Source organism: Tiliqua scincoides, chromosome 1, assembly GCF_035046505.1.
Source record: "Tiliqua scincoides isolate rTilSci1 chromosome 1, rTilSci1.hap2, whole genome shotgun sequence".
NCBI classification, from domain to species: domain Eukaryota; kingdom Metazoa; phylum Chordata; class Lepidosauria; order Squamata; family Scincidae; genus Tiliqua; species Tiliqua scincoides.
Genome location: NC_089821.1, coordinates 43301520 through 43313531, shown reverse-complemented (window position 1 = coordinate 43313531; position 12012 = coordinate 43301520). Strand labels below are relative to the sequence as shown.

The following is a 12012-nucleotide window of genomic DNA, read 5'->3' as shown; positions in this document are numbered from 1 at the left end:
GGGATGCAGCACACGTCCCATTGGCACTGCTATGCCAGTGCTGGAGAGCACTGACATAAGGGGTTAGGATTGTGCCCTTAGGGAGTCTGGAATTAGAAAAGTAACCCGTAGCTGAAGGAATAAAAGCTCATGAGTCATATCACAAAGACAAAGTGTTAAATGGTAGAAATTGCACACTTGCCTTCAAATAAATATTAATACAGTACATTTTGTTAAGAAATGCCCTTGTGCTGACCTACTTTTGTAGAACCACGAGCTTGTATGCATAATTGGGATTATAAGGGAAATATGTACTATTCAACTAAGTTAATACTTCTGAAGTCAATTAGACAGAAAGAGTTCTCCAACACAAATCCCACTGAAACAGTTCCTTATGTCTATGTTTTTATACATGCCTATGAGAAGAGAGCAACCATTTCAGTAGAGCTTACAAAACAGAATGTCCTGGTAGATCATGACCTTTAGGTCTTCTCATAGGCATGTATAAAAACACGTGAAATCATAGAGCCAATTTCTTTCTCACCATTTATCTTATTCAAAACAACACAAAAACATGTTTACTAGTATTTGATAATGGCTTTTTACACTGTGGTGTAAGGATCTGTCATTTCTTCCATCCGCTAGCATGTTTATTGCAGTCATGTCCTGCATAGCATGTAGCTTCATGAGTGTGATAAGCACCGGTCTGTGCATACAACACTGGTGATAGGTGATAAAACTGGCTCCCTCAGCTGTCTGTGTCAGTTTATGAATTATTTTAATTGTAAGGGTCCAATCCTATCCAATATTCAGATGCAAGGGAGAGCACCAGGATGCAGGTCTCTTGTTACCTGGTGTGTTCCCTGAGGCATTTGGTGGGCCACTGTGAGATACAGGAAGCTGGACTAGATGGGCCTATGGCCTGATCCAGTGGGGCATGTTCTTATTCCTGTATTGATGCAGCCGCAGTGTAGCCCCAAGGTAACAAATGTCCCTTTACGTTGAGGAGACCTCTGTGATTGTCCCCCCCCATCACCACCACAGGATACACTGGCATGTCTGCATCAGTACTGGAAAATTGGATGGGGTTGGGCCATAAGTTTTATTTTTTAAAAGAGAACAAATACACCACAACTATAGCACTTCAGCAGGAGACCATTCACCAAGTCTTCTAGCCCTGTGCTTCAGGGGGTAGGGCTGTAGTTCAGTGTAGAGCACATGCTTTGCATGAGGAAGATCCCAGGTTCTTTGGATAGACCTGGGAAAGACTCTTGTCTGAAACCCTGGAGATCTGCTGCTGTTCAGGGTAAACCATACTGAGTTAGATGAACCAATTGCCTAACCCATGCAACCCCCAGTCCACAAAAGTGGTAACATAAATATTACTCCTTCCTTCATTTTCATGAACCTTTTACTGTTGGCTGTGTGAAGGATGAGCCTCTGCCCTTCCACTACTGGGTACACATCTCCCCTTTCAAACAATGTAATGAATAGAATTATACCAGTGTTTCTTAATCAGTGGTGCTCATACCATTGGTGGAACTTGAGGTGATGTCCACTGGTATGTGTGCAACTCCTAGACCCCTGCTGCCTGGCAGCGAGGCCAGAAATGCAAAGCAACAAGCAGAAGTAGAAGGCTCAACTCAGCAAGCAGAACTTTAAGGTGTGTTTTGCATGCTCAAAAAAGCCCTCCTTTCTGCCCTGAGTCTCTTACGGGTGATTGTCACATTGTGTCTGATCTCCCAGTTCAGAAGTAACTGGCAATGACATCATTGCCCGCTACTTCCAGTGGTACTTCCAATAGGTAGACCATGTGAAATAGTACTGTATACTGCATCCTACAGCAAGGCTTGCTTATCCTCTTTCATTATGTTAAGGTGGCCTATAGAGCTACTATTTCTGGACTGAGGTAGCACAAGATTAGTGTTCAAAGAAAAAAAAATCTTAGGCTGAAGACCTAAGTGTACATAGGACTGTTTGAACACAGTGGAATTTACTTTAGAACAGGGGTGCTCAATAAATCGATCACGATCGACTAGTCGATCGTGAGGCAAAATGAGTTGATCTCAGGCTTTTCTCCTGTCCACGCATTCCTGGGAGTGAGCCCCTGGCAGGCTTGTGAGCCCAGCCCAGGGAGTGAGTCCAGGGAGGCCAGGGAGTAAGCCCCTGGCAGGCTCCTCCCTGGGAGAGGAGCTGCTGGCAGGCTTCTCTCCTGTCCATGCATCCCTGGGAGTGAGCCCCGTTGACTCTACTGGGGCTGACTTACCTTTCCCCTGTTTTTGCACTGGTATGTATGGAGATCTGCCCCCCCCCCCAACTTCCATCTGTTGGTTCTGTGTGCAAGGGGTTTTGCACTGGTCTTGCTGTGATGTCTATATAGAGATCTTTCCTCCCCCACACCTTTCCCCTGTTTTTGCGCTCGTATGTATGGAGATCTGCCCCCCCCAACTTCCATCTGTTGGTTCTGTGTGCAAGGGGTTTTGCACTGGTCTTGCTGTGATGTCTATATAGAGATCTTCCCTCCCCCACACCTTTCCCCTGTTTTTGCACTGGTCTGTATAGAGATCTGCTTCCCCCCCCCCCACTTGTATTGGAATCGAGGAAGATGTGGTGAGGAGGTAGATGTGGTGTCAGCAGTGGCCCCTTTAAGGGTAAGGCCTGGGCATCCAGCAGAGTGTGCTGCACAGCTGCAGCCATTTGAAGGCAATAGGGCCCTCAGGGTTATAAGAGCACCTGAGGCAGGAAGGGCTCCACTTATTTATGTGAGTCAGCCATTTCCTACATGAAGATCATTAAGTTCCACCATGACTGATGAACATTTGGAAGTGTGCTTGATGCTGGCTGCCAGCAGCTACTGTCCGGACTATGCATCCTTAGCTTCACTAAGTGCTATGGATCTTTGCACTTCAGTGCAAGTTATCAAGTAATTATAAAAATGTTTATAGTTAATTATGTTGTGTTGTGCAATATTGGCTCATGCAGTTATGTAAGGTACACCAACATACATTGTACACATAAATGTTATATGTTATGATGGCATGAACATTGTAAAAAAACTCTGGTAGATCTCTGGGCCTTGCTGGGTTTCAAAGTAGCTCTAGAGCCAAAAAAGTGTGAGCAACCCTGCTTTAGAATGAACATGCATAGTATTTCTCTGTTGTCTGGAAAGGTCCAGTGCAGACTTTTCCATCTGTGCTGATTCCATACCTGATTTGTAGGCCACAGTGAGGCTGAAGCACCCTACATGTCTGGACTGTGGTGATCAGAAGAGCTGAAATAGTGCTTCTGATCATCCCTGAAACTGGGACCATTTGGGCATCCTCCAGAAATTGAATATGTGAGAAAACCACTAACCCATACCGATCTCAGTGTATACCTTGTGACTAAAATTGATTGCAAAGAAACATTGATTAGAAAAAAAGAACATAAGAGTACTTTCAAACATTACCATTCTGCTTGGGGACAGATCATGTACATTCTTAGTTCTTAGTATATGCTCTGCTTTGGAAATATGCAAGATTTCTTCACCAGAAGCTTCCAGGGCCTGTGTTTATGATGAACACAGGAAACTTGGAAATACAGGAAACTTGGGCATCCTGTTTTGTATGACAAAGTAATATCCATGAAATTTTGCATGAAATTCGATTCCTACACTTTCATTTTGACTCTAGCCTCTTTCTAAAAGAGAGGATGACATACAGTCTGATGGTTTTGCAAGTTTTGTTTTTTTAAACTCCTTCCATAAAAAGAAATAGTGTTTCTAAGCCAGTGAGAGAGGATTCCTCTGCAGTGCTAATTATTCCTGAGTTTGAATAGATATAATAGATGAGAACTAGAATCAAGACTATTACAGATTACAAACTTTTCTGTACTTGCTCATCATATAATTTCCAAAGCACTAACCCTGCTACTGTCTTCCACAGCCAATTCCATATGTTGAAATAAATGCTGGATCATGAGGATCTGACTAGAGAGATCTTGTATGCCAGAACATTGGATATTGAACATTGAACCTCTGTACCAGATGGCATGCAAATATGGGGGTTTCAGTGTACAACTTCTTTCTGTCTTAGTAGTAAGAATTCCAGTTATAGTATTTCAGTGAAGACTGTGTTTTTTAATAGAAAAAATCTCAGATAAACTCACAAAGAATTTTGCAGGAAATTATAAAATGAAGTTATATTTTGTCATATGATGTGCTTCATCTAAAGCACATCATCTTCCATCAATCTTTGGTATATGGTTGGCTTAGATATCTGCTTTGTTTTGTTTTCCAGATAAAAGCAAAAAACTATGACAAAGTAGAAAAGGTAAGTATTGTAGTACAGCCTAAATTTTGAATTGGAAAAATGATGCTTGTATGTGAATATTCATTCTCTCTGTATGTTGATGTTGCAATGGTAGTTGAAACCTTACGTGTAGGTAATATCCTCCTAGCATTTGCATTCTGTGGCTATTGTGTAGAATGTCTCCCCTATATCTTCAGCTTTGAGGCAAAAGATAGGAAGTTTAGGGAAAAGGAACAGCAGAAATGTGTCCCTGCGTTTCTGTGAAAAGAGTATTTTTCACAAGAATGTATTGGTACTCCACACCAGTAGCATCACAAGTGTTTGCAGCACTCAATACAGAAGGCCAGCGCATCATCCCCATGATGGATCTCCTCCCATGTAGTGAGCAGGCAGTGCCCCCAGCAGTGGTTATGGTGATGCATCATTGCCCCGTCCCTGCTGGTTTTTTTGCTATAACTTTTGTTTGAATAGAGATATTTCAACAGGGTTTGTTTCATTGCATTCCACATGAAATTACACATCAAATGATATATAACATGATGGTATTATCCAAAAATACCAAGATTTTAAAAATTTTGGCTAGTAGTGGTGTCACCCCCCATGCAATCATTCAGTGCGGCCCGCACCTCCCCCCAGCTACACCACTGCTCCAAATGTATAGTTTCAGCATAATGGAAGTTCCTCACATGAATGCCTCAGCAGTCCATAATCTTGCTACCAAGTTTGTGGCTCAATGCCCCACGCCATTTATGATAACTGATGCCCTCATGTGGGAGTTTTCTGTGTGGTCATCACAAAAGTGCAATATTGGCAACTTTTTTTAGAACCACTGTGATGAGGCAGATCACGACAGTTACATGAACCCAAGTGCAGGGTGTCTCTGGAAACACCTTGCAATTTCAAACAGTGCTTCTGTGTGAGTACTGCCAGGCCTATGTGCCAATTTTGCAGCCAGGTTTCACGGAGGGGCTGCCTTTACATCAGTACCAGGCAGAAGTGGCCTTATGGCATGCTTGGAGAGAAGGGGATTAAGCAGCTGAGGCTGATGCAGACAATAAATTATTTTTTAACATTCATCATCAGTGCAGTGCAAAAAACATTTTAATGGATACTGAAGAGAGACCAATATAAGTGAAGGACAAAGGGTAGGTTTTCTAATGACTTATAGCAACCTGCATAATATAGATCTGAGCACATGTTAAGAAAATAACTAGCAGTTACTTTTTAGTTGCTGTGTTTGTACACGATGCACTCACAAGCCTTGCATTTTATATCCAAAAAGGGAAAAATGCAACTAAAGGGAGTTTTATAATTTCATAGGAATTAATGTGCAACACACTAGCTTGCATCATGGTGTGTGAATCCAAGAATTCTGGATTGGAATTTAGGAACCTGTTCCTAACTGAACCACTAGTGCAGGGCCTCTGAGAAGAATTTTATCAGGGGGTACAAAGCTTCTTTGCAAAGGGGGAGGGGTGAAACAGTGGGGGAGGGTGGTGATAGGCAAGCAAGATGGGGTCAGGGAGGGGCAAAACAGGATGGGGGGAGAGTGGAGACAGTTGGAAAAGTCTTCTGAGCCCTGGTCTACCTACCCATGTGGCATCAGCAGATAGATACAGTAATACGGAAAACCAAACACATTCCTAAGCATACATGACTTGCTAGTAGCTGCAGCTGCATGCTTGTGGTAGTGTCCCCAGCATCCCATACAGGCAACAAATCTGAATAGATAGGAAAATGTAAGATCCCAGGAAATTTCTGGGCCCCCTTTTTGACTCTGGGCCCAGATACAAATTACCCCCTTTACCCTCCTCTCCTAGGCCCTGCACTAGTGTCCTTGATAGGAAATGTTCTTTCTTCCTTTGTTTCATCTCTGTGTGTGTGTGTGTGTGTGTGTGTGTGTGTACACAACATTAGAATTAATGAGCCTTATGACACAATCCCATGCATATTTGCCCAGAAGTAAGCCCCACTAAATTCAGCAGGATTTTCTCTCTAGTAAATGGATTTAGGATTGCAACCTCAATGTGAACAAGTGAAAAGTATTGGTAAGAGGCCAAAGCACCCTGTATAGAATCTAGACATTGTATTGGTATGGCCTTACCTACCAGGATTTCTTTTAATTAGATATGCTCTCAGGAGGTACATTTTTTATTTAAGTACAGTATATAAACTTATATGACAGAAATGGGAGGTGCACATAAGGAGAGAATGCATGCTGTGCAAGACTCCACTACTGAATTCTGGGATCTTATATCTGAAGCAGCTGCATTTTGCAGTTAGAGAGTGTGACTCCTGTTATTATGCCTGTAACTTTTAAAAGGAATGTAAAGAGTAACTATCAGTTTATGTTAGTTTAAGCTCCAAAATTATCAGCTAATGGCTACTCACGAGCTCCTGATTCTTTTTCCTCACTGTAAATAGCTGTTTCAGCGGTGCCTTATGAAAGTTTTACACATTGACCTGTGGAAGTGCTACCTTTCATATGTGCGAGAAACCAAAGGGAAGCTGCCTAGTTATAAGTAAGTAGATATAGTTTACTCTAACTTCTGGTTATTGCAGTTCAGTTCCTTTTTAACTAAAAGGCTGACTCAGAAAGTAAGCTTCCAGTTTAAAGACTGGAATGGGCAACTTCTGAGCACTGATCTATATCTGCGTTGCTCAATGTTTATCCTCCACTGTATCACTTCGTATGGTCCACCTGTTGTAAGTCATCCACCATCTGTTGGTGATGATGTCATTGCCAGTTACTCCCAGTTGGGAGGCCAGGCGCAGTGTGACAAGCACCAGTAAGAGGCTCAGGGCAGAAAGGAGGGCTTTCTCAGGCACACGGAAAGTGCACACTGGAGCTCTGCCTGCCAAGCCTGCTACTGTTGCTTGTCATGTTGCAGTGCTGTTCTTGCTGCCAGGCAGTGGAAATCTGGGGATCCCACAAACACCAACGAACACCACCTCAAGTACCACTGATCTATAGCACTGTAGTGCATGTACCTCTTGATTCCTTCCAGCTGATGGTTAATGTATGTGCTCACTTGCTGGAGAGCTGGCAAAGGTGCTCTTCTGAGTTGGGCTGAACCAAGACTTTCCATTCCCTGAAGCAAAGGATGAGATCCCCTCTGCCCCATCACCATGCACAAAAGCCAACCTTTTTTTTTTAAAAGCATAAGAATTAATAACTCCAAATTTTGCTTTTACTCCCAGTTGAGAAGCACAAAGACACATTGCCGACAAGTTTTCTTTTAAATGATATCCATAAGCTTTTATTTCATTCGAAATAAGAGTTGCACATGGCATTAACAAACTGCAGTTGATGAAAATCAGCACTGCTACCCTAAAACCACCCCTGATTCGTCCACTCTATGACCCAATCTACCCCCAAACCACTCCTTTCACCACCTTACCTGCTCCAGCATGGACTGGGTGAGCTGCTGGAATGCATGTGGAATATATATGGGACCGCATCTATGCTGGAAAGTTGGATAGGATTGGGCCCTCATGCAAATAAAGTCTTACAAATATCAAAACCAAATCCTTCAAGTCCTACATCAGCAGTGTAAACCAGAACTGCCACAAATAGCAGATTGTTCCTGAAAGTCTGATTTAAATAGGTGTACCTATCTTTTTTTAGTCGTAGAAAGAAGCTGCTTTTTGAACAGCTAAAAATCTCAGCATTGTCTGTAAATCTCATAAATTAAAAATTAAGTTTGGAGATACTTAGGAGTAGCTGGTATGAGAGACAACTGTCACAGTGTCTGTACCCTTGCACTCTGTTTAGCCTTCAGGGTCATGTGCAAAGCAAGCTACAAATGTTACTTCAAGCTCAAAACAATGCCACTTTTGGTGCATTGTAATGGAATGGAATGGAATTGTTGAGTGACTTTTGATAGTAATTAACTAATTGTATTTGTTGATGTGCCACTATTGGTCCATTTCTTTTTCTCCAGAGAAAAAATGGCACAGGCATATGACTTTGCTCTGGATAAAATTGGCATGGAAATAATGTCATACCAGGTAAGTAAGTTTCATTCCTCAAATGTTTATTTGCACTGTTTGATTATAATGACAAACTAAACTTGCACTATTCTGATTTTATATATTTTTACATAGATCTGGGTGGATTACATCAATTTTTTAAAAGGAGTGTAAGTATAGCTAAGCTTTTTTCCCCATTAATAAATGCAATGTTGGTATTCATACAGGTTACAGTGTCTAATTGCTGACATGTTACTGTCTCGCCTCCCAATGTAGTGAAGCAGTAGGGTCCTATGCAGAAAACCAGAGGATAACTGCTGTCCGCAGAGTTTATCAACGAGGCTGTGTGAACCCCATGATCAACATTGAACAGCTCTGGAGAGATTATAACAAGTATGAAGAGGTAAAGAAAAAGATGTATGAAGTTCAAACCTTATTTAGGTCACCAAGCTGTTTTACCACCACAGCTCTTTCCTGCACCTGTTACAATGGAGGGGTATCTTTACCAGAGGAAGATAATAGGCTCTCTGCAAGCCCATTTCTCACCAAAAGTTTAACAACTGGGTCCCACAGTTGTAGACCTGGGAAATAAAAATTGTGATGCAGGGAAAAAAGGGGAAGGCAAGAAGAGATTTTTTTCCCCCTGTATGCTATGAAAAGAACACTTACAACAATTCTGAGAATGTCCAGAATTGCTCTGATATACTAAATATCACTCTTTTACAAAATAAATATAAGTGTACCATCAGTTCTATGTGGATGAGACTACTGTTGCCCTAGAAACCTGATCTAGCTTGGATTCATTCCTCACTTGGTTATGACCCTTCCACAGTGGGAAGGGTATCTCCCACACACTGCACGAGCAAGGAGCTCCATTGCAGTGGCTGGGAATGCTGCATTTCATGTTATGTTTTGTTTCCCTTCACAGCAAAGCATAAAATTAGCTTCTGGTAAAACAGGGCACCCTCCTTAGCCCATTTCTGCCCAGCCCACAGATGTACGCATTTGATACCTGTTACGTATATGCAACGTTGGGCAGAAATGGCTTAAGCCAGGCTGTCATCCACATGCTAAGTGCTTTCTCACTGTAGTCAGTGGGAGACAGACTTCAAAGAAAACTGGAGAAGGGATCGAGTAAGAGAAGAGCCTCTCCCACTCACTTAGCGCGAACGCTTGCAGAAAATGGGTGTAGAGTAGACCTTTTCATTCTCGCTAAGCTGCTGGTCACCACTCATGGTGAGGCTTTCAGTTGATTAGGGTCTACAGAGGGGACTTGGTCTCAAATCAGACATTAAATGCAATCAGCTATTTGTCATTTGTCTTTATTTGGGCATAAGGAAGAAGAGACAGCCCTGCAGTGGTCCTGGGGAGGGCTTAACTGGTTTTTTTTCTTTCAGGGAATCAATATCCACTTAGCTAAGAAAATGATAGAAGATCGCAGTAGAGATTATATGAATGCTAGACGCGTGGCCAAGGTACAGACTCTACTTTGTTTCTCTCTCTTTTGCTTAATTTAAAATGACTTAATTAAGTGCAGCACATATATATGTTGCATCTTTGAAGCTGAGCGCTTTTAGAACCTTGGAGGTCATCTAATCCAGTCCCTTACTCAGTACAGGCAACGGCCACAACATCCCTGACAACCCTTTAGGTGTTTGAAGTCAGCGATCGTAACTTCCCTTTAATCTTCTCTTTTCCAGATTAAGCATACCAACCTCCCAAGACTGTTCCTCATCAGTCTTGATTTTCAGACCACTCAGTATCCTGGTTGCCCTCCTTGGAACCTGTTCCAGCTTCTCAGTGTCCTTCTTAAAACATGGTGCCCAAAATTGCATGCAGTATTCCAATTGAGGTTTGACTAGAGCAGAATAGAGTAGAACCTTTACTTCTCATGATTTGGACTCTTTGCTACTACTAATGCAGCCTAGCATTGCGTTTGCTTTTGTTGCAGCTGCATCACACTGCTGACGCATGCCCAGCTTGCGGTCTTCTGAATCACCTGGGTCCTTCTCATACATGTTGCTGAGAAGCATAAGAACATAACATAAGAACAGCCCCCACTGAATCAGGCCATAGGCCCATCTAGTCCAGCTTCCTGTATCTCACAGCGGCCCACCAAATGCCCCAGGGAGCACACCAGATAACAAGAGACCTCATCCTGGTGCCCTCCCTTGCATCTGGCATTCTGACATAACCCATTTCTAAAATCAGGAGGTTGCACATACACATCATGGCTTGTACCCCATAATGGATTTTTCCTCCAGAAACTTGTCCAATCCCCTTTTAAAGGCATCCAGGCTAGACGCCATCACCACATCCTATGGCAAGGAGTTCCACAGACCAACCACACGCTGAGTAAAGAAATATTTTCTTTTGTCTGTTCTAGCTCCCCCAACACTCAATTTTAGTGGATGTCCCCTGGTTCTGGTGTTATGTGAGAGTGTAAAGAGCATCTCCCTATCCACTCTGTCCATCCCCTGCATAATTTTGTAGGTCTCAATCATGTTCCCCCTCAGGCGTCTCTTTTCTAGGCTGAAGAGGCCCAAACGCCGTAGCCTTTCCTCATAAGGAAGGTGCCCCAGCCCCGTAATCATCTTAGTCGCTCTCTAAGCAGGTTTCCTCCATCTCCTCTCAAAGAATTTGTGCCTCTGATTCTTTGAATCTATGTGCAGGATATTACAGTTCTCTCCATTTAATGTCATCTTGGTATGGGGTTGATGACAGAATCTGTCAATATTGTTTTGAGTCCTGATTTATTCTGCCAGGGTGTAAGCAAGTCTCCCCCCCCCCCCCATTTTGTGTCATCTTCAAATCTGATAAGCATCCAAGTTCCTTTCCAACTCTATACTTCTATGATTCTATAAAATGGTTAGATTGAGTTGATTAGTGTTACATTTACTGTAAAATGCTTCTCTATCTCTTAAATATATGTATATATATTTCCTCCCTCTCCCCCTTTTCAGGAGTATGAGACAGTGATGAAAGGTCTAGACCGCAATGCTCCCTCTGTCCCACCACAGAATACTCCCCAAGAAGCTCAACAGGTAGAAATGTGGAAGAAATATATACAGTGGGAAAAGAGCAATCCTCTACGTACTGAAGACCAAACCCTCATAACAAAAAGAGGTGACTCCAATCTATCATCAGTAATTAACTTCTGCTGGCATCTTTTATTGAAGACAAGTTATAAGTCCAAACTATGTACAGTCTAGAACAGGGGTGTCAAACATAAGGCCCGGGGGCTGGATGCGGCCCTTGAAAGCTTTTTATCCGGCCCTCAGGCTCTCATCTGCTGAGCAGTGCTGTGGTGTTACTGCTGAAAGGGCAGTCCACATGAAAATTGGGCTGTCCCTTATCTTGAAATATAATCAAGATTTGCATGTTTTCTCTTCTGTCATTTGCAGCTAAGTGAGAAAAAGTATTTATTTTTGGTTATCACCTGTTCAATGACATCACTTTCTGTCTAATGACATCACTTTCGGCCCTCAGCAGACATGATGAATGCAATTCGGCCCTCTGTATGAAATGAGTTTGACAGCCCTGGTCTAGAATAAGGGAGCACTGGAATATGTGCTTGAAGGCCCAATCCTACTGGGCCTTGTGCTGCTGTAACTAGCACTCGGGCTGCACATGGTCCTTCATGACAGCGTGAAAGCTGGGCTGCTGCCATGTGCTGCTGGGCTGCTGTTTGCATATGGCAAGAGGTGAGGTGTGCACAGCAATGACTCTGGGAGGCACCACAGACACCAGTAAGTTGGTAGTGGGGAGGGTG

General features: G+C 42.8%; 1 protein-coding gene across 1 annotated transcript in view; it reads left to right on the top strand.

The window, feature by feature from the left end:
• The window catches only part of CSTF3 (cleavage stimulation factor subunit 3), an 80462-nt gene that overhangs the window by 54270 nt on the left and 14180 nt on the right, over positions 1 to 12012 (top strand). The window contains exons 4-10 of the mRNA XM_066638162.1: positions 4257 to 4289; positions 6693 to 6790; positions 8213 to 8279; positions 8376 to 8410; positions 8517 to 8643; positions 9638 to 9715; positions 11204 to 11366. Of these exons, the coding sequence (XP_066494259.1) occupies positions 4257 to 4289; positions 6693 to 6790; positions 8213 to 8279; positions 8376 to 8410; positions 8517 to 8643; positions 9638 to 9715; positions 11204 to 11366 (601 nt within the window). The remainder of the gene's footprint in view (positions 1 to 4256; positions 4290 to 6692; positions 6791 to 8212; positions 8280 to 8375; positions 8411 to 8516; positions 8644 to 9637; positions 9716 to 11203; positions 11367 to 12012) is intronic.